Raw genomic sequence first — 23,639 nt, forward strand, 5'->3', positions numbered from 1 at the left:
CCCAACTGTATCTAATACAAAGGTATCACAGAGACCCATTGTTCCTCTGGCCAGCAGTCATGCATATAGAGGTGCCAAGGACTGGGGGAACTCTGAGATGTAGAGAGCTGGACTGGAAGAGATGGCTCTAGAACCAACTATTTTCAAAGGAGTTGTGCAAATGTCTGTTTTACAAATGTGACTGTTTAATTATGTTTGTCTCATTTAGACTGATTGTTTTATAAGTTTAGGGCTTTGGTGCCTCACATTTCATCACATGGTTGAACGGCCTATCATATCAAAAGGCCAATACCTTCAGTCTGTCTCAATTCAAATGCACTTTAACGCTTTTGTGACTGACTAAGACTTACTACCTGTGGTCTGTGGGAAGTCTGTGCATGACCCCAATGGGGATTTTACTTGGCAATTTGTCCAGGAAAGGATGATGACAAGTGCTTTTATCTCCAAGGCTGTAGTAGGAGGATCAGGGTTGTCAGTGGACTACATTGTGGCTAATTGCTGTGAATTGGGGGAGTGAGAATCACTGGGCTGCAGTCAGTCAATATATATTTTCTTATCCACCGCCTACTGCGTGGTTTGGCTGAATCGGCAAGTCTGTTCCCTGACATGGGCATATGGAAAACCTCAGTGCTGATGTGGATGCTGGAAGGAAGGCTGACACTGGGGAGCGTGGGTGGGACATTGTGTAGGTTCAGGAATTCCTCAGCAGGAGGAGGTAGAAGACCAGCCTAATGGGATTAGTACATGCCATCTCACTTGGATTTGTCAGAAATGTCCAGTCACAGTTACATGTATTGCCACTACCTTTACTAAACTGAATGACCTTCTACCTGTAATGTTTTTTAGTTTTTTTTTTTATAGTGATTGGAGATTCTTGTTGGCTACTGTTAGCTGTTGATTAACTTACTATTGTAAAAGCTGTCACTGGGTGTCTGGGCAAAGTCATTATTTAAAGACTTCCCTACACTATCGGTTGTCTCATGCTTTAACAGTAGTGTACCCCCATAGAAGAAATATAATGGTCATTTTCAATGTGTTTTCTAAGAAACCGGACATGAACAGGTTAATACCTGGGTGGCGGACATCTGTGTCTGTTGTCATGATGTTGTCATGATGTTGTGTAACTCCAGTTACACAGACAGTGGCTGTCTTCATTACACATGGCTCTTTGATCATACCAGTGTGGAGATATCAGCTGACAGGATGGCCACGTCCTGAGCCTGAGTTGAGAGGGTGACGGTTAGCTGTCATTCCAACCCCTGTTTCAGTGTTTCAAAATGTGTGAATGCGTCCTCAAAACGCCTGTATGTTTTCATGCTTGCATATGAGCAGTTGTGGTAGCTCTGAAGGATGCCGGACAATGCCCCTCAGGCTGGTTGCTGACAGAAAGGCACCCCGCACGGCCGTGTCGCTGCCACGGCCTGCACAAGGAACTCTCCAGTCTAACCTGTGAGGTGCTGACATTTTTTATTAGCATGGCAGCAAACAATATCTCTGAACTGGTCTGTTTCCAAGACCGTCCATCTGAGATCGTCACTATTATTATTATCAGTCCCAGATGTGGTAGTGAAATGCAATCTGTACTGGTGTTCAACCCCAAGAGCTGGCTTGCGATACGCTTCACTTCACACCTTGCTATCTCTCTCTGAGATAAACACACACACACACACACACACACACAGGCCAAATGTTTCAAGTTGTAGCCATTATCTACTGGAGCTGTACAGAGTTTACATTGGTGGCTTGTGTCTCTATCGCCACAGTGAAGAACGGCTTGAACTGTCTTGTAGTTTACATTAGAATGATGAAGGATATCGTGAATTCAACATTACCATACTGAATGATTTCTCAGTGTCTGTGAATTCATGCCGTTCAGTGGACGTTGTCTTTGAGCCTAGTGAATGTGTTCAGTAGCAGCTTGTAGGAATTCAACTGCCTCTAGTGGTACAACTTGTCCGAGCAGAAACATTAACGTGAGACCAACAAAAAAGCTACAAACAATTCCCACTGATATTAAACATTGAAAATTCTTATCTGCATATGACATCAGGTTGATGTGGTCAACTATTTGGCAAAATTCTCGTTTCCAAATACCCTGAATGACAGTTTTATTCGCGTGTAAATGTTCTTTTAATTTAACTATATATTTTATACATTAACTATATATCAATCATTGATATAATCATATCAATCATACGTTAATTAATAGATCAATTCTTGTTATGTATCAACTGCATTCTCTGTACATTAGACAACGTAACTCCTAATGGTGACGGGACCGAGTTCTGCCGGAGTGAGATGATGTCATTATCATCCTTCCCTCCCATGATTGTGCTAGTACAGGCAGATGTATGTATACTCTTAGGGACGTCATGGCAGGGCTAACACAGAGCATGTGTGGATATGGTCCCAGCCGCTACATATTCTAACCTCAAGTTTCCTACTTCCTGTTGGACTTGACTGTGTCCATCTGTTGTGCATTCAAATTGAGTCTTCAAATATCCTTGTTTTTCACAGCAGTGTTTCTCTTGATAGGAATGTCTAATGATGAAGTGATGGACTCCTTCACAATGACAAAGTGACATTGTTACGACAGGAGTACATTGTGAGGCTGTCCTCTCAGATTAGACTGTTCGGCCCTGTAGAGCGCTACACTGGTGTTACAACGTAGCATTTCCCTCATAGGGGAAATAAAGCCTTTACTTTCCACATCCAACATAGATTCCACTTTTAGTCTCCCCTGGGTTTGACTGAGTCTCTTTGTCACAGCTCCTATGAACCTCTTTCCTTCACTTTCACAATGGTTCTGTTAAAAAAGTTTAGTCTCCCTGCTTGATAATGGACAGTCTGTGTGGATACTCTGTCTGTATATTAACAGAGCCTGTGTTCTCCAGGTGAAGCCCAAAGTCATCGAGCCGCTGGACTATGAGAGTGTGCTGGTCCAGAGGAAGACCCAGATCCTCAGCGATGCCCTCCGAGACATGCTACAGTTCCCCTTGGAGGACTTCCAGGTGAGTCACCTCTGTCCTTCTGACCTCTCCGTACAGTAAGGCTCAAAGACTGTGGTTTCCCAGGTGACACTCCATTTCCTATATCCGTAGTTCTCACTAGGTCACCAGTGTATTCACTGGATTAGGGTTCCATCGGGACCGAACACTCAAGGCTTGGGTGAGGTAGAATAATAATATATTTGTCTTGTGAGGTAAAGATGGTTATCATGGATCCAGTATCAGTGGTCAGTTTATATGATACACCACCCAGCTTAACATAATGGATGGCTCCTACTGGCTGTGAATCCCATAGCAGTTAGGGATGGGACAGATGGACATAACCTGGTCTGAAGATTCCTGGTTCTGGTGACTTGAGCCGCTTGCTCTGCCCTCAGACCTCAACCCAACTGGGCGTATTTGGAATGAAATGGAACTGGATATTGGCAGCAAGACTGTTCCTCTGTCAAAGGCTTTCCTTTCTGTTGATACCCCTGCTTTTCACTGTGAAAGCCTGGGTCAGAGCCGATGGGTTTTCTTGGTTCATTTGGTCTCTGCTGTTGTGTTACAGTAAGAGGTTATCTCTTTCCTCATTCAGCAGGATGCAGCCCCCAGTAACCCTCAGATGTTCCATCACCATATGACACCAGTAACTCCCATGGTGGAAACTATGATATGGAGCTCTGGCCTGGCAGAAGCCCTTTAGGAAGCAAGAACACATTGGAAGATGCTCTTAACAGCAGCCGGCATGACACTTATCCGTAAAACCTGACCCTTATTCACTGTCTCACGATCCAGCTGATATTTTCATCCCCCCCCCCCTTCTTTTCTTTTGCCTGTCGTGAGGCTCTTTGTTTCACAAGCCGTAATGGTTTTTCCACACTTTTTCCTTTGGATATACTGTATGTTGAAGAATGTGCATTTCAAGAAGTTTTTGATTTCTTTGATAGTCTTCAGCATTTTTTTTTTTCCTAATGGTTGATTTGCCAGGAAAAAGAACACTGACTCGCTCTTACTTACTTCTGAAACCCACAAGCTTTCTAGTAATCTTTCTCAATTCGTTATGCTATTAATAATACTACATTACCCGTACTTCCTAGGTTCTGTCCCTTTTGCATTATGATTAATGCCCGTGTAATATGTTTTGTCCTGTGCAATCAAGACACTGTACTGTAAAAACTCCCTACCGAGTTGGCAGAGAGCTCAAAGACAAATGGAGGGGAGGGGAGTATTGCGTCGTGAGGGCTGGCCAGGGTAGCAGGGCTGACTGGGCCGGCTGGGTGCATGTCAAGGCCAGACAGCTGGAGCGCTCAGCTCAGTGACAGAAAGGAGCCGTTGGCCAGACGTGTGTACTGCTCTCTTATGACACTCCAGCGTAACTCACAACTCTGGCCTTGGCCTGTGACTCCTGGTGACACTACAAGCAGCGCGTTGTGAGGGGAGCGACAGGTGATGAGTTTTCTAGAGAAAAAAAGAATTATCTGAAGACACCGTGACTGAGCCCCACATCTGTTGAGGTTACTTGACTCTGAGCACTTCTTCTCACAAGCGGTTTTATCCGGTTGTATGTCAGGACCTTTCAGTTGTGGGCACTCCCTGTTATAGGCAGTAAAAGGGGGAATGTCTCATGCTATTAAACACCCAGCCACTGACAACTATAAAGTGATGGCAACATATTAATACAGTCCAGACAGGGTAGTCTGTAGCCTCTTTCTGGATGGTGTGGAAATCCTTTTGTTGCTCCTGCCTCAGCTCTGTAACCGCTGTCAGGTTTCTCTACCCTGTTGTCCTCTCTCTACACCCTCTGGGCCTCTCATTCAGGGTTGTTATCAAATTATATCTTTGGGAGAACAGGGATTTAACTGTTTAGATGAATAATTATGAGACAGTGTTTACATTATCTCTGGCTGGATTTGATCAGCTGGCGCTCAGATTTTAGTTCCTCCACGTTTTGCTTCTTAGGGAATTTGTCTGGGATTACTGGAAAAGGAAGGGAATGGGATGAGAAGGGACCCCGCTTTCCTGCTTTCACACTGGCTATAAAGCCTGCAGATCGGGGGTTGTGACTGGATTAACTCCCGGGAATGTCCAGACACTTTCCTTCCCTATTGGAACCACGTCATTGTGGTCACGATGGTTGAAGTAAACCATGAGGAGAAAAAAATGACACGAGGGAAACCTGAGGAGAAGTGTAATGGCGATTTAGATGTCGTAGAGTCCTCCGTAGTAGAATGCAAAGAGTTATTGACCCCACAACACCACGCCAGTTCTTGTGACAGATGATGTACCAGTGGCTCGGAGCTGGGGTGCAAATTTAACTCTGGTGAGTCTTTTCAGTGGAGAGCTCCACTATTCTCCACACAGCCTCATATCCCCAGTGCTTCCTCTTGTCCACTTCCTGACTCCCTCTGGCCTCCTCGAGCTTACATGCCTGTTTGTTTCTGCTGCTTAAATTGTGGAAAGATTACCATCTCTCAGCAGGAAACCTGGTGCTGGGTAGAGGAAATGGAGGAGAGACCTCCGGGTCCACAAATAGGAGCTTAGTATTGTATTGATGGCAGGCAGCAGAGAAGGCATTTTTCCAAGGTAATACTGTACGTCAGTCACTGAACACAGGCGGTTGCTGACACACTGAGTAGTGGGGGAAATGCCAAATAGTGGCCACATGTTTATGTTCTAATTAGTCCGGAATGCATCCGCTAACGGCTTGGTGTCAATGGCTTTTGATAATCCCTCATTATGCAAGCTCTTTAAAATGGCCTGAATCAGTCGCTAAAGGGTAACGCCGAACACGCCAACTTGTTAGCTACACTCTTAAAACAAATGTGTTGAAAACAACACAACATGTGTCATTTTCAACACATGTTCTGAGTGTGCTCAGGGACAACACATGTTGTGTTAAATACAACACAGAATGTGTTGTGAACACACACACACAAATGTGTTACTTTAGTTAACACATTAATGTGTTATTTTTGTATACATCTAACACAACTGTGTGTTATAGATTTATTTATTTATTTATTATAAAATATTTATTATAAAATAGTATTAAAAAAGCTAGATCAGAATACAATATGTACAGTTATCATGAAATCACACGGAAACATCAAATACTGTTTACATACTGTTTATTCTGCTTTTTTTCTGGTTTTAACATGGAATTCATTCTGTAAAAAATACTGTTGATAAAAAAAGCATTTCTTAACATTAATGATATAAAACATTCATCAAACACTTTAAATAACATTAATGATATAAAACATTAATCAAACACTTTGAAAATGAAAACGTACATCAATTAATATCTGTTATCAACTCATATCTGTTAGGTACTGTAAAATAGACTTCAAATAGAACAAAGTCTGAAACCATTTCCAAAATAAGAAAACTCTCATCTTGCCCCTCGTCTTCCATTACCTAGATTAAAGATATAATAACACCACATTATAATGCTGTAATCATACAAAAGTAATAATTTAATAATGAGAAAATGTAAACGTTAAGTGTAGGAGCTATCAAGAAGTTAAATTTGAAATAGTCAGTGACAAGCAAGGTAAGTTAGCTAACGTTAGCACAAAGTGGCGCGCTTTTTAAACCACACAAAACTATTAGCCACAACGTCCTTTTAACCACTGCATCGTTTTTGGTAAAATACTGTTAGGAGTTCAAACTTAAGCTGCCATGATGTATATTAACCTTTAAGTCTTAAATCAATAAATCCCTAAACAGCTTGGCAAAGCGTGAGACGTTAGTGCTAACGTTAATGCTACACAAAACACGTAGTCGGCTACGGAACATGAAAACGGCATAAAAAAGGTTAAAACAAACAAATTATGTTTCCTGGACATTTAACACAACTATTTCTCATGCTAGGTGGGGAAATATGTATTATTTTACACGTTTAATTAGATTCACTCACCTGAGGCATACGTGACGCGTTTCTGATGGCTTGTTAGGTCGGCGCGGCGTCAGTTGGAAAAGAACGCCACTGCGCAGGCGCAGCAAGATAATTTGCGTCGTCACAACAGCTGTTTCCCCCCAGCGAGTTAAAATGCTTTTTTCACATTTGCAACCTGATACATAAATCCAATCTTTCAAGTTGACATCGCCCGTTGAGTATTTGCAACAGATTATGTGCCTTTTATATAAGCATATACGACTAAACGTGTTTAACACAGTAATTGTGTAAACAACATTTACACATCATGTGTCTGTAGTAACACAAAATGTGTTACAAATCCTTTTACACATATTTTGTGTTAATTTTTAACACATCAATTTTAAGAGTGTATGATTTAGTCTGTTGTCTGTCATTTGATGCTTGTTTAATGCCTATGACTGGTTTATCAGGGACCGTCTGCTTTATTTATAACGTGTTGTTTTACAAGTTCATCTACACTGCATTCAGCATGGTGTCCGTGTTGGATTTACTATTATTTAATTGGACGTCAACTTCCTCTTTAGCGCCATCTGTTATGTATCTGATACAATCGAAGGGCATCAGGGATTTTTAAACCAATCACAGGTCGGGCACCCAGCCACCACGGTTACTGATTATCAGTAAACCTGTAACAGCTTCCGTCATTTAACAAGTGTATCTCATCACCTCCATTGTTCTCTTGGGAAGTATCCTGACAATGACCTGCAGTGCTGCAATCCTGCTAGCTCTCTGGTCAAGTATGAGGAGAAAATCTTTTCTGTAGAGAGTTTGGGAGCCGGGTGTTCTGTATTCCATCCTTTGTTTGTGGTATAGAGAGAAGGAAGTGATGTCCTTGCTGACCTGATTGTGCTTAATCAGAGAGCTTCTTTCCCCGGCTCGTCTGTAAAAATCCTGTTTCTGTGTCTTCCGGAGTTTAGAGATAATGACTAAAGCAGACTGATTAGTTAGGTTGCAAGGAGCGTTAACTGCTGTCTTGAATTGCTTACCTCACTTGTGTCCTGTTGCAAGATCTAAATATGTTGTACTGGAAGTCAGGTACCACAGACCCACTGACATGGTTGACCTTTTGCATGATGTCCAGTTTGGCTTTAAAAGGATGTGGGTCAAGTGGGGAAGCTGAGGTTTGTTTATTTGGCTGTAGGCTTAGTTTTCTTTTTCTCCTTCACCCATGTGGGGTTACTGAAATCTGCCTTGTGCTCTTTCGTGGTGTTTATGTTCCGTTTCCCCTCTAAAGATTTAAAGTTGAAAGATCTATGCTAAAGGCATTTCCATGGGGTGAACAGCTAGGCAAGATGGGGTTACAAAAAACTATCTTGTATGGTTGTTATCAGGGGAACCTCTAAGTGAAGCATGTCAGACCAGTCTCAAAGGGGAGCTTAAAACTAGGCTACACTCCTAAATGAGATGAAAATGTCTTATTAAGAATGAAGAACAACAGAAGGGAACTCACTCAATATTTATTTCATGAATCCTCCCACTTATGAAGATATTTCTTGTATCTACAACTCAAACCATAATTCATTCACCAAATGAATTGTATCTCTCAGTTAAGATTGGGCTTTACTGAAAACAAAGTGTAACTGACTGAATTTGTTCTGTGAAGTATTAGGAGTAGGCTTGAAAAGAGATTCTGTGAATATTGACAGACTAAAATACTTCAGAGTTCTTACTTATATTTGTTTTTATTAAGCATGCCTTTGTCCAAATTAACTTAAAGTAGTGAATTAATCCATATTCATATTTAGTTTTCTTCTGAAACTAAATATGGTGAGTCAAACCTATATCTCTGGCGTTTCAAGCAACACGCTGTATCAACTAAGCTACACAGGACTCATTTGGGGGGTATGATGTTAATATATTTTCATCCTAGATCTGTGTTGCATACTTTCCTAACCACCACCATCCTACAGAAAGAGAGGGCAGAGGGTCGTGGGGGCATAGACACAGGATCCAGCTCCTCGTGGAGAGTGGGATTCCCATGGGTCTACTAGGTGGCTGAGAGCCAAGGTGTGTCTCTCAACAATATCCTGGCCCTGTCTGGAGTTCAACAATGAGGACAAGGGGAGCATCCCTTCCTGATCCTTCCTCCTCCACTGCCCTACTGAACCCCCCCACAGACCTGAGACCAATCTCTAGCATGGAATAATATTTGCAGGAGCATTCAGTGAAACCATGTCCAGCTGAGACCACATACTGTAGGACTGAGAAAATAGGACGTCAGGAATCCATCATGTCATTTTTCATGGATGTCTTGTATACTTTTCTCTTCTTAATCTGTGGTGATTTATGTTTTTGAGTTCACTTTCAGAGCATCACTTTGTACTTATTCAGTCTCATAATCTAACCAGAGCCTGCATTTTTAATTGGCTAAATAAAACTGTTTTCCATCCACAGATTGCGACTCAGAGACGCCAAGGAAGAACTCTCTACCCCACAGTGCCTGAGAATGCAGAGAAAGAGGCGCAGAGTCTGTTTGTCCAAGAGGTATGATCCCAGTAGTGCAATAAACCAGCAGGAATGAACCTGAGAACAGGGCTTTATGGACAGTTAGGCATTGGCATTGAATTGCGTCATTCCTTGCTTGTGAAGTTACAGTAGGCACAGATATTAGTGTCAGTCTTGGTTCTGCTTCTGGCCTGGCATTTATTGTACATAAAGCACAAGATCGATAGATATGTAAAGACACCAGAACGTACACACAATTGGGTCTTTCATGATTTCCCCACTGTTTATGGTCAGCCAAACCCAGCTTCCATTTCACCTAGAGCATACTTTGGACACCAGTAGTGTTTTATTGTTCTGTACCGGCAGGAGTAGGGATGATGGTCAGTTTCTGGAAGCCAGCCAGTCGACAGGAGTATTTTCATTCTGTTCAATAACATCAACTGTATTCAGACCAGGAGAACAAATAGCTGATGAACTGAATCATGTTCCAAAGTAAATGAATGATTCCTCTCGATGCTTCTGGTGTCCATCTTCTCAGAGCCCTGTGTGTTTATTGACAAAGACATAACAGACCCCACAACAGCTCCAAGGAAGTTATTGATCAATCATTTTCTTAAAACCTATTCTTTGTTAATCAGTTTCTAACTACTTTTGTGTTGTAGTGTGCTTGGAGTAGTCTGTTTTTTTTTTTATTATTATAATTTAACCGCTGTCACAGACAGCAACAAGAATGTAAAGCAGGCGTCTCGACTTAGGTGGATACTCCTTTGATGAAACGGATCATGGCTTCCCACAAATACTTTTTATTTCCGTACCACCTACAGAATGACCTTGCGTTCAGTCAGAGGCCGTCGCTGTCCAGTCATGCTAATAAAACAGACTGGTAAAATGAATCAGTCAGAGTAGAAACATTGGGTATTAAATATTTACAGGGATGCATGTTTTTCCTTTGTTGGAGATTTAAATGAATTGTGCTATGTCGGTATGCAAATCGATACTGCAAATCCCCATGACACTGCCTCTGTGCCTTTATAAAATGTAAATGACTACTATTCGGATTTCTCTTCTTTCTAACAGTATGACTTGAAAGAGGTTTATGACTAAGCTGCTTTGTTGTCCCACCTAGCACCGCCGCTCACTCTGGACAAGTCTCAAATATAATGTCAGTATAATTCAACTTCAACTGAACCACCAAACTCTTAAAATGACCAACGCTGGACTGACATTCAGCTGCCCGTAAGCCAGAGGAAATCAGCAGCTGCCCCATCAGATCAGAGTTTAGAGTGTCCTGTCTAAATGTCTACAGTAAAAAAAAAAACAACACCGATATCAGCAGGACAGCTGTTGACTTATAGGCCTCTCTGCTTTCCATTCCTATATAGCTTGACCGCATTGCTTCTCATCAGGAGCAGGTCTCCCCTGTCAAGCCAGATTTCTAGTAAACTACACGCCTCTCTGTATGAATACCGTAATGGATGCTCACATCAATCTAAGAGCTTTAACAGTGAACAGATGTCTCCGCTAGATTGAGAGGAGTACTCCCCGGAAGTTTGGACCGAGTTACTTGAACGCCTACGTGATGATCCTTAAAGCCTGGGGTGAAGTGCCATACGCACACGCCTTCAACGTGCCTGGCCTGGAGGAACTGTGGAGCTGCCTTTTGTTTTCGGGGCTTCTGAGGCCTTCAGCCTCCTTAAACTGGGATGGCCTGATATGACTTATAATTCCGACTTCCTTTATGCCGTAGACAGCGTTCTACTACGAGCTCTACAATTTCCATCTCAATATTATGTCCGAAAAGCAGTTAGGTGAATTATTTTAAGTTGATAATAATCCATGTGCAATGAGAGGGAGACGAAGTCACTGTGTTCGTGTTGCTGCTGCTATTTTTAATTGTAAGTTGTCATCAGGTTGTTTCGTTGGCTGATTGGAAAGTGCTCTTGGAAGTTTCCATTTAGTTCCTGTTCCTGAGTATGGCTTTAATTTCTGCTCATGATGAGCATCTCCTTTGATCCCTTCCACTTCCTTCCTACAGATGGACTAATCTGATTGGACAGGGAGCAAAGGATTCCCAGAATCAAGGGTTGTTTCAGTAACCAATTGATTTTTATAAAAGAAACCTCATATAGGGCTTATGCAACCTGTTAAATGTTTATGACAATCCAAAGTCATGTTATTGCTTAACAGTGATTTGTTTTTGTGTGTTTGTATGAATGTTTATGATTTCTTCGGACTTGTCATAACATTGAATGTATGTCCCAGATTACACATAAACCATTTGATTATTGGTTTTATTCCAGTGCATCAAGACCTACAACTCTGATTGGCATGTCGTCAATTACAAGTATGAGGACTACTCGGGAGACTTTCGTCAGCTTCCAAAGTAAGCTTGTTGCTTAGTCAGTGCAATATCTTGACGGGTAGCGCAATGTTATTAATGCATAACCAGGTTTTGACTTCCTCCTGAGCTAGTTAGAAAAGCTAATCTTATAGTGCAGATTTAGCACTGAAGCGGGCACACAACTTTCAGTGTCATGCTGTTAGTAATCTTCAATCAGCTTTAGTTGCTAATTCTGAGATTGTGGTATGGATACCTTCAAGGAAATGCAGGTTTTAGGTTTACCGACAATAACAATAGAGACTTCCTGTTTCAACACCACTCTCAGGTTATTCTTGGAGAGAGCCAGGGTGGAAACCACCCTTGGTTTTGAGACTGTCATCAGTTCCACCTTCTGCCCAAAGTGACGTCATGGTGGAATTTTAACAAATGAAACTCCACCAACCTTGAGACTTGGAAATTTGGAACAATAAAATTAGACAACAGGAATTTCACATGTTTTCCTGGATTAAATAGTTTTGATGGTTTTATTGGGCTTTTGTTTCTTGCATCAATCAATGACCTGTCATATATAAGACCAGTTAATACTAAATCCACATCCTTGTGTTTTCCAGCAAAGTTTCCAGACCAGACAAACTTGCTGTCCATGTTTTCGAGGTGGATGAAGATGTCGATAAAGATGAGGTTGGTGAATATCCTAGAGGATAGTTAGAATAACTTGGCTATGCCTCTTATGCAGTATTCCTTCCACTCTCAAACTGCTCCATTTCACTTAATGATACATATTTCTCTGTCAATCTACCAAGTTCCCCAGTTATGTTGCTCTCGTTCTCCATATTCTTCTAAAGCCACTTCCAGGCCAGTGCCAACATGTCCAGACATTTTACCACTAAGGACAGTGATTAGACATGAGAACATACATAACCAGGCACACCTAACCATTGTGGCATGGCCCCCTCTCTTTATTGTCAGTCATGCCAGTGTGTTATTGAGGGCACCCCCACAGTGGGACCTCAAGGTTGGATTCTTCCAAATTGCTCCTAATGAAAGACATTGTAGAAGAATGCATCCTGTACACCAGAAACCCTTTTCAAGTAATGAGAAAAAGTATGTAACAATATCACATAATTTGTATGAATTAATAATTGCAAGATGTTTAAGTAAGTTCCAAAAGATTCTCCTTAGACGAGGATGTCACTCCAGAAGGTCTAGTCTATAAAACATTTTGCCATCTTTGTTGAAAAAGAGTAAAGATAAATATGAAATATACAGAAAGGTGTAGTCTGAATCATTAACTTGGTTTGAAGGCATCACACAACAGTACTTCATGAATGTAACAAATTGGGCCTAATTACTTAGATTGTATACTATGCAACCATAAAATCTAAATAAATGTTGATAAAATTATAATGTTTTAACATTTGCTTCACAAACAATTCTAGATTTTTTATCAGTAGATCGAATGGTCTGCAAGGCTGGCTCTATATATAAATACACAGTACTGTGCAAAATCTTACGCACCTGAAAGCCGAAGTAAAAACTAAAGTCTTAATATGTAATATGTTCATGTATTTATATATATATTTTGTCATTTAATTTAACCCCTTTCTACCCAAATAAATGACCTTAGTTTGACTTTCAGGTGCATAAGACTTGCACAGTACAATATATGTGTATTTTTTTCATAACCCACTCTGGAAATTGTCGGTTGATTCACGGGAGGGTAGACAAGACAATGTTTGTCTTCCCTCTCTTGAATCAACTGACAGTCTTTTACTCTACATTACTATAGCTTAATACCTCCAGGCACCAGATAGACAGACAAATTAACAATGTTTCCATGCTCTACTGCATCTTTCTGCACTGACAGAATATCTGATGTCTCTTAGAATGCCGTCCTAGAACAACTCCCCTTCTGAGCCTCGCAATCACCAGATCATTTGAGTTATTTATACAGATATGGAACTGATTTTGGCTTTCCTGCTTCAATCCCAGTTTGTTAATGTTTGGCAAATGATGAAAGCATTGTTATGTCTAAATATCACATTTTCATGTACGGTATAAATGGCAATTAGCCGCTGAACTTTGGTTGGCTGGCCACGTTTCAAATGGTCTCGGCTGGTTCTCCGCTCTGCTTCCCATGCAGAAGTTAATGTGTTCACGGCTCCTGACTTCTCATGGCCCCATGGGTTTGGCTCTTGTTTTTGTGGGCTCGATTTGTCGAACATCATGACTGCCTGATTATACAATCATGAGGCGTTAGCAAAAAAACCTATGTTCTTTGAACCGCAGAGATGTATAATTCTGTTCTGTGAACGGTGAAAACCAAGGTCCGTTGGCTTTGGGATGGTTGGATAATTAATTGGAGTCTCTAGTGCACACTAGAGAGGGTATGTGGCCACCTGCATTCAAGCCGACCTAGAAGGAAGGCTGAATCACTGCGCCAATAGAACCATTAAAGGGAGCAGTGCTCTCCAGTGCATGATACGAGGCAGTCTCAGCCTGTTGATGGCACACAGGTTATACTACCTGCTATTCAACTGCTAGGGGCGTGTTAATGTCTGCTTCTTTCACATTCTTCTTCATTGTCATCTCCAAGTTCTGTAATACAATGCCCCCGTGTCCTCTCCATGCCAAAGGCTTTAAAGCTTATATATAAGCGTTGGATGGATCTGGCTCACATTTATTATTGAGGCCAGTGGATTCTTGAGCCGAGAGACTAGGCCAGGTCATCGGAGGTCAGGGCCTGACCAATTACCCTCTCGGTAAACGTTATATCTGACAGTTATTTTTTCCATCAGGCAGCCTGTCTGGTTCACTCATCACCTCACCTCTCTGATATGGCGTTTCCCGACAACGGCATTAATACAACTCTCTCCGGTCCCCTCGACACTGTGTCTCACGCAGGGAAGTAGGGCTAGCACAAGCTGATGATGGCTATGAGGAAGTCTGAAATCCCCAAAGAAATCCACTCTGTCTCACTCACTCACACCCACAGGAACCCTGGTTGTCTGGTTATCTAAAGACAATAGCACAACCTCTGGTAAAATGTGTAATTGATTATAAAAGGATGATTACTGGAAGCAGGCCCTGAACGTTTCCAGGCCCCTCCTCAGATGAAGCGACGATATGACGAAATGGTCACTCTGCCAACACTTGAAAATCAGTTTTATTGGAGCAGGGAATGGAATCATGTCATTATCTCATAGTGTCATCTTGAAATCCCATTCGTTACGTTCAGCATCTGAAACAATGGGTTTTACCACTGTAGTCTGTCAAGGACAAGTGGCTTAAACATTCCGGGCATCCTGTTCAGGTCAGGAGGACCTGACGGAGACCAGGGTCACGGCTAAAACACCGGTGCCTCCTCTCCTCTTCCATCATTACTCCTCTAATTCGATTTATTTACACAGGTCGTTATGCCTCTGGAAGGCTTCATGAATTTGAGGAAGGTAGCCATGTGTTTCATCTCACATGCTGTGTTCTGAGGGATTGCACAGTTTCGCAGTATTTACCTGGAAACTGGAATACGGTCAGGTCTCAGTGAAGAAGCCATGTAACATTGCTGTTTATTTGGGTTCAGAGTGGGGGTTTGTTGAATGAGCTAGCTGTCAGGCCTCTGTCAAAATGAGGTTTCCCTCAGCTCGTCCTCTTTTCTACTGTTTTTGTAACGTTACCTAAACCACAGAGTCCCTTGACGGTTAGGCAAGGTTTTGGCATAGGGCGGGCACTGTATAGTTTTGTGGTCGTGCAAGTCTGTTTATTTGTCTGTACTCTTCATGGTATTTAGTTTGTCTGATCCATGTGTCCTCCAGGACACAGCCTCCCTAGGTTCCCAGAAGGGGGGGATCACCAAGCATGGCTGGCTGTACAAAGGCAACATGAACAGTGCCATCAGTGTCACCATGAGGGTGAGTCATCCTATCGAAGAGGGTGTCACTGGCTGTCCCTGAGGAAGTTCGTGACACAGTGTACCAGATGTCATGATAAAATCTGTTGTCAGTATCTTCAATGACGAAAGGTTGTTGATGCCGATACTTGAATGTACATACATCTTGCTTGTGGTTTTCTGATAATATACATTACATTTTTTATCGTTCTTCTCCCCTATCCAGTCTTTCAAGAGGAGGTATTTCCACCTAACACAGTTGGGGGATGGTTCTTACAACCTGAACTTCTACAAGGATGAAAAGATCTCCAAAGAACCCAAAGGAACCATCTTCCTGGACTCCTGTATGGGCGTTGTTCAGGTAATTTAGTGGACTGTGTGTGGCGATGTCCACTCCGCACATCCTCATATTACATTCTGTGGGGTCATTCAGCCAGACCAGTTTCACTACCAACACCAACCTCCTAAACTGTATTTACCCACGTGCTATTTTACAATGCTAGATGATCAGTGAACCTCAATGTAAGTTAAAGCTAGCGCCAGGGGATCACTGAGACTGGATATAGCATAGGACCCTTCCCCACATCAATGGGCTGAAACCAGAGCTCTCTAGTCTCTTCCTCCCTCATTACTTACTGCTGACTGAAGCGTGGTGAACGCAGATGTCATACTACCATGCACTTCGCAGCCGGCTAGCGATCAATTCCACATGCTGGGGCTAGCAGGCCTATCTCTCCCAGTCCCAAGATGCACTGGAAGCATCAATATTATGTCTTCAACACACAAATGGATGGAAAAGGTCTTGTTTTTACCGACTAAGCATTCGGCTGACATGAAACAGATACTTGAAGAAAAAAAAAAAAAAAAGGCGTGATCAGAGTGGAGTTCGGAGCTCTCCAGACTCCAGGCCCACGGAAGGGGATTTTATTGGGCCAGAGGAGATGGAGGGTCCCCTGAGATGGAGGGAGTGGAGGTGAGTGTGTACTTTGTATTGAGGGGAGCGGGAGGTGGGGAAGACACTTGAGCGTACAGTATGTGCTGTCCCTGCCCTCTCGTGGTATTCTCAACCCCTTCACAAACACCATACCATCTTCGTACTTAAAACAGGTTTGTGATTGTCTGTTCTTTTAGAGCCTCTGCCAAAGGCCCCTAACATTGGTTACAGTTTATCGTTATTTCCTTCCAAGTTCAGACCGATGGCTGCTTCTGTCATTAAATAAAGTGAAAGGTTTGGTTTCCAGTCAGTTGTGAAGGTCTGCCATCCCCTCCGCACTGGACCGGTCTGTTTTTCATTTAGTTGAAGTTTGTCATTACACGGCCAAGATAATGGCGTTAATTATAAACCTCAACTGGTCTTGCAAGGAGATCTGCTCTTGATTAACTCTGCAATTATTGACATATGGCGTGACTTCATGCTCCCCCGCTGCTTCAGCACGCTTCACCCTGCTCTTTTATGATAGGCCAACACACACACAGGAATACTTCCACAAACGTGCTTGCGTGTGCACAAACATACCGAGCCTTCCACCTTACGTAACAGTTCTTCCACCTTGTGAGCCTGTCTCTCACTGGGACCTCCTCCGGGGGGATCTGACCTGAGTTCTGGTGTCCTGGGGAACCCTGTGGGTTGGCCTCAATCTCCTGAACCAATGCGTCTAGCATCTCCCTTTCAGCCCCCTCACAATCACTCCTCTCGTCCCAGCACTCCTCACGGTTTCTGTGATGAGAGAACCCGGGGGAGGGGTCCATGGTCCTCCTCTCCACTGTGTGTGATGTCCCGTTGCCCAGGGCTTTGCGTGATGAACACATCGCTACCTGCACACTTGTCCCATTTGCATTCTGAGTTCATGCAGTTGCAAGGGTGGAGTCAAGGGTGGAGTCAAGGGTGGAGTCAAGGGTGGGGTCAAGGGTGGGGTCAAGGGTGGAGCAACATCATTAAATGTAGCCCAGTAGGGTGATTATCTATTCACCAAAGTAGAAACATTTTACAACTGTTTATCCGAAATGAAGTCTTCCCCTCCCTAATAACCATGGCTATTTGTCACATGACGAAGACACTGGTCTTGTCCCAAACACCCCCGTATCTAATGTTTACTGTAATGGCCTTGAGCTAATAACTCAACCTCCCTTTCACCTCCCTGTCCGCAGGCTGAAATACTCAGCATTATTGCAATAATAACCATGGTAACTGACAAACAGCCAAATGTTAGGTGGGGCTGCACTCGACCTCCCACTTATGGCTAACTCAGTCTGTGATGCTTATAGAAATGATAAGGCAGGGTTTTGGGGACTATTGTTTTCTCAGAATTCCCTGCCTGGCAAATAGCCGTTTGAGTTCAGAAGATGCAGAGAATGGCGGCGCAATGTTATTCAGCCACACTGGTTAGTTTATGGTGGCTGATGGAATCGCCAGCATTAGGAGGTGGGCTATGTGTAATTTAGACATTCCGAGGCCCACCTGAGACACTGACATCACACAGCTCTTGGCTGATTGGGGCTCAAAGATCAACTTCAGCGCTGCTGTCTAACCCCCCTTCAGCAGATTTGGTCCCTTTATAAGAGCTCAGCTCCAGTCCTGGCTGCACTATGCTAAGCTACGCATATGGAAATACTTTCATCCTAGCACCCTGGACACTTTTATTACAGTAATGTATTTTTCTTCCCTTATGTCTCTCTATAACCATGAAAAATTCCTTGAAGCTTTGGTAAATATAGGGTTTTTGGTTGATGATTCAATCGTTGTCAATATGTACACATACCATTTGCTCTCCCAAGTTTTCTTTTCTTTTAGTAAATAAGCAAACGAAATGAGACAGACGGTTCTGTTGTTTTTTTTTTTCAAAATCAAGGGAGTGTTGTTTTCAGTAATATTTTGTTCAAAGAGCCATGAAACGAATCGTTAATCTAAGCGGCAACCGCCTTCTGGCAACATTTCGGATGTTAACTTTGGATGGTGGATCAGAACGTTCTCTTTGGACCTGTTTGATTCACTGTTGGGCATTTGTTTTTTTTGACTATAAGAAAGTCAACGCTCACTTGACCTGCACAAATTGTTATCTTTTGAAAACGTCAACTCAAGTCATGCTGTTTTTTTTTTGTTTTTTTGTGATGGTACGGCATTGCTTTTTCTGGAGAACATGCTTCTCGTTGAAGTTGACCCCTCCAATATGTCGTAACTATTCCTAAACATCTTCTCCTGTGCTGTAGCATCTCCTAAACATGATGTTCTATGTCTTGTCCTCTCCCGTCTGTGGCTGCAGAACAACAAGGTGCGGCGCTTTGCCTTTGAGTTGAAGATGCAGGACAAGAGCACCTACCTGCTGGCTGCTGACAGTGAGGGAGAGATGGAGGACTGGATTAACACACTCAACAAGATACTGCACAGCAGTTTTGAGATCGCAATGCAGGAGAAGAGAAATGGCGACATCCATGATGGTGGGTCAGGAGTGTGCGGGCGTGTGTGTTTCTGTCTGTCTGCGTGCATGCTTGAATGGGTTTTCAGGGTTCACTTGAATGGAGTTAAGAGCTGAGCAAAAGAAAGGCTTTTGATTTCGGTGTGAATTCGTTTAAAACAGTATCTACCCTTCTTCCAACAAAGTCAAGGAGAAATCCCAAGAGAACTTGCTTTTCAATGTTTAATACAAAGAAAATGTCTCAGGGTTGACTTCTGGACTGTCAGACTGGGTCGAAGTGTAAATAAGGTCGACACCCTCTAAGATGTATTTTATTAGGACCCCATTATCCAAAGTAACTCATTCTGAAGTTGAACCTCATTATCCTGCTGAAAGGGACTGTTGCCATGAAATGGTCTGCAGCAGTGCTTAGGTAGGTGGTACCTGTCAAAGTAACATTCACATGAATGGCAGGACCCAAGGCTTCCCAGCAGAACATTGCCCAAAGCATCACACTGCATTCGCCAGCTTGCCTTCTTTTCATAGTGCATCCTGTTGCCATGTGTTCTATAGGTAAGCGACACACACGTGATGTAAAAGAAAACGTGATTTACCAGACCAGGCCACCTTCTTCCATTGCTCTTTGGTCCAGTACTGACGGTCATGTCGGTGCATTTGGCAATGGAAAGGGGTCAGCATGGGCACCCTGACTGGTCTGCGGCTACACAGCCCCATACGCAACAAACTGCGATGCACTATGTGTTCTGACACCTTTCTACCAGTACCAGCATTAACTTTTTCAGCAATTTGAACAACACGGGCCAGCCTTTAGCTCCCCACGTGCATCAATGTGTCTTGGCCGCCCATGACCCAGTCACTGGTTTGCCGCTTTTCCTTCCTTGGACCACTTTTAATAGGTATTGACCCCTGCAGACTGAGAACAACCCACTAGGGCTGTTGTTTTGGAGATGCTCTGACCCAGTCGTCTAGCCATCACAATTTGGCCATGGTCAAAGTCCCTCAGAACTTTACCCTTGCCTATTTTTCCTGCTTTGAGGATAGAATGTTCACTTGCTGCCTAATATATCCCACCCTCTGACAGGTGCCATGATAACGAGAGTATTAATTGTACACCAATCCGCCATAGAATTATGACCACTGACAGATGAAGTGAATAACACAATCTGAGAATGTCTGTTCCTCTCCACAGTTCCCTCACTAGTACGTGCTGTTTTATCTGTTTTTGCTGCTGGCCTTCGCTATCTGGAGTGACTGAGAGTTCCATGAAGTCATTCCTCTGTTTAATACAGTGTTTCCCAACCTCTGTTTTGTTTTTTGGAACTGTGCATAGCCCTCTGGTGCAATGTTGTTTAGGTGACGTCAAAATGATGGGTATTGCACGAAAGAATGTCACCACAATTTAATTTTCTCAAAACTAATCCAAGTATCAAAGTCAAAAGCCAAAACATTTAGATGTCAGATGCATACTCCACGCAGGGAAGAATCGAACGTTCGCATCCGTAGCGTATAATTCGGGAAGGCCGAGGACACTGGTTAACCAGGCAACTCACTGTGCCGTTGGCTCAGATTACTTTACAAAACACCTTTGAGCTTGCTGCGTTAACAGTGGCAGCATAAGTCTGATCTTGTTTTCCACTGACTGGTCTTGACCAGTCTGAAAAAGCTCTGGGAAGAGATAGTGGAGGGGCTTGCCTGTGTGAATGCAGCGTTATGTAGCACAGAACACGTGACACTGTGGATTCCGTGTTTACAGCGACATCCCCCAGACATTAGTTCTCCTTGTCTTTGGTAATGGGGTTGCTACTATGGGACCACCCAGGTTTTTAATACTCGCCTCCGGTCTGATCTGAGGCCTGAACATGAGGAAAGAGCCATGAGTGCGTCTGCACAAAGAACCCAGATAATCTCCATAACCCCACTGCTTTTATTAATCACGCTCTCCTAGAGAGAAAACAAACCTGTAACAGCCACAGGGGCTCTAGGGTCTGATCCCAGGACTGCTCGGTTTCTCTGTCAGTCTAAGTTACTGTTTACTTATGTGCTGCGTGTGTGCGATTTAAAGATTATGTGTAGTAATGTTGTAACTAATAATAAAGTGGACTTTTTCACTCTGTTTCCAATGCGTGACTTTTCTGTTGCAGATGATGAGCTGGGAAAAGCAGATAGTTCGTTGGGGAGCATGGACAGCTTTCAGGTAGGCCCTATTCACCTGAGGCACAATATAGTCACTCTCAAATGGTGGGAGGTGGTAAGAAGAGTTCCAGAGGATCGTCCGTCCCAAATGCATGGTTTTACTTAGCTCATTAATTGTGTTTAGAGACGTATGCTTTTTTCAACATTATTTCTGAACTAGTAAGACAAAATGCAGCTGTTTGAAAAGCGACCAAGACAGGAGAGCAACCAACATGTTACTTTCCCATAGCGGGAATCTACAGTATGAGATTTCCATGGCCATTTGCCGAAGCACTCAGTGCTTGGACAGACTTTAACGGTTGGGTTTCCAGTAACAGCCTGTGCTGTGAGGTGGACATATGACTGGCTCCTAGAAGCACATGTCCATATGTTAGCCCTGAGGAGCGGTCGCCTTATACATTAGCCAAATGTGCATGAAAACGGATGGTAGCAGTTAGTCAGCAAAGCAAACGTCTGGCAAAGTTCTTGATTTGTGGTGATATTGGCGGCACCACCTGTCTTTACCATTGAGTCTGCTCAGCAAATAATGGGGAACCTCAACTGTAGATGCTCACAAAGGAAGAGAAACATTCAAATTATGAAAGCAGTTCAATCTGAATGTTTTGCTTGACCTTCCTTATTAAGCATAAGGAAGGTTGTGGTCTGGGTTTTCATTAAATAATAATAATAATCTTGTCCTCAGAGTGCAAGAGATATTGAATCTAAAATGAGAAATGAAACCAGATTGAAGCTGTTCACCTTGGACCCTGACACACAGGTTAGTAACTTCAAAGTTTTCAGAAAGACATTTGACCATCCTGCAACTGCAAATGAGGATTTCATTAAAAATGTTACTATTTTCCACTCTCCAGAAACTTGACTTCTCAGGTATCGAACCGGAAATAAAGCCGTTTGAGGAGAAGTTTGGCAAGCGCATTTTGGTCAATTGCAATGATCTGGCCTTCAACCTGCAAAGCTGTGTAGCAGAGAACGAAGAGGGACCAACAACAAATGTATGCCAGTTCTCCCTCTGATTCCATGTAGAATTTTTACAGTCATTGTAATGTGCCATGTGTTCTGGAGAATGGTTCATTCTCAGAGAGAGTTAAACAGACCACTTTACAGACAGATACACAGACCACCTGACAAGGACAAAGAGACTAGCTGTTGGGCAAAAATACAGACAAACTGACAGAGATACAGACAGCCTCTCAGACAGAAATACAGACCAACTGACAGACACACAGACCACCTGACCGACACTGACCACCAGACACAGAAAACAGACCACTTGACAGAGATACAGACCTCCTGACACAGAAAACAGACCACCTGACAGAGATTCAGACAACCTGTCAGACAGAGATACAGACCACCTGACAGAGATACAGACCACCTGACAGAGATACAGACCACCTGACAGAGATACAGACCACCTGACAGAGATACAGACCAGCTGACACAGAGATACAGACTACCTGACAGAGATACAGACCACCTGACAGAGATACAGACAACCTGTCAGACAGAAATACAGACCACCTGACAGAGATCCAGACAACCTGTCAGACAGAAATACAGACCAACTGACAGAGATACAGACAACCTCTCAGAGACAGAAACAGAGACCATCTGACAGATACAGACAACCTGTCAAAGACCAAAATACAGACCAACTGACAGGGACATGGACCAAATGACAGAGATACAGACTGCATGAACATATTGTCACTACTGCATTGTTCTCTCTGTTACATAGTAGTAGTTAAGTGTCCTATCTACGGCACTGTTTATTGAGTCCGTTACAGACTAAGATCCTTTCGTAACTCCATTTCCAGGTAGAGCCCTTCTATGTGACCCTGTCACTGTTTGACATCCAGAACAGTAGGAAGATCTCATCCGACTTTCATGTGGACCTGAACCACCCGTCCGTCAGGCAGCTGGTGGCCAATCCCAACAGCCAGTATATGAACGGGGGCGGGGAGGCTGTGCTGGGGGCCCAGAGGGGGGTCCACGGTCTGCCTGAAGGGGCGATGCAGTACCCCAGACAGGTGACGAGATATGAATCTCTACAAAATGTTTTCACAAGTTAATCTCAGAATGATTATAACAATAATAAAAATTATTTTAACAATGATTAAAATGATTACGACAATGCCACTCATGATTTAGGTCTCAGTTTTACCCTGAGTAAACTGTTGAACCCCTAAAAATGTTAACGGACCATTTAGATTGTGAGGTTTCCCTCACGCTGTTTCTCTCTCCACAGGGAGTGTTCTCTGTAACATGTCCCCACCCGGATATCTTCCTGGTAGCTCGCATTGAGAAGGTCCTCCAGGGAGGAATCACCCACTGCGCTGAACCCTACATGAAGAGCTCAGACTCAACCAAAGTATGCTTTGTACCAGTCCTCGCTATCAGAAAAATACTAAATTGCTAAAATACTAAATTC

General features: G+C 43.1%; 1 protein-coding gene across 26 annotated transcripts in view; it reads left to right on the plus strand.

The window, feature by feature from the left end:
- zmp:0000001200 (dedicator of cytokinesis protein 9) overlaps positions 1 to 23,639 on the plus strand; it is a 78,754-nt gene that overhangs the window by 31,450 nt on the left and 23,665 nt on the right. For all 26 annotated transcript variants that reach the window (XM_034286925.1, XM_034286935.1, XM_010894912.5 and 23 more), the window contains exons 2-13: positions 2,895 to 3,011; positions 9,325 to 9,414; positions 11,676 to 11,758; positions 12,328 to 12,397; positions 15,529 to 15,624; positions 15,829 to 15,963; positions 18,863 to 19,037; positions 21,157 to 21,209; positions 21,891 to 21,965; positions 22,060 to 22,200; positions 23,026 to 23,238; positions 23,457 to 23,579. In XM_034286925.1, coding sequence (XP_034142816.1) covers positions 2,895 to 3,011; positions 9,325 to 9,414; positions 11,676 to 11,758; positions 12,328 to 12,397; positions 15,529 to 15,624; positions 15,829 to 15,963; positions 18,863 to 19,037; positions 21,157 to 21,209; positions 21,891 to 21,965; positions 22,060 to 22,200; positions 23,026 to 23,238; positions 23,457 to 23,579 — 1,371 coding nt within the window. The remainder of the gene's footprint in view (positions 1 to 2,894; positions 3,012 to 9,324; positions 9,415 to 11,675; positions 11,759 to 12,327; positions 12,398 to 15,528; positions 15,625 to 15,828; positions 15,964 to 18,862; positions 19,038 to 21,156; positions 21,210 to 21,890; positions 21,966 to 22,059; positions 22,201 to 23,025; positions 23,239 to 23,456; positions 23,580 to 23,639) is intronic.

This window comes from Esox lucius, chromosome 16 (assembly GCF_011004845.1).
Source record: "Esox lucius isolate fEsoLuc1 chromosome 16, fEsoLuc1.pri, whole genome shotgun sequence".
Classification (NCBI taxonomy): Eukaryota; Metazoa; Chordata; class Actinopteri; order Esociformes; family Esocidae; genus Esox; species Esox lucius.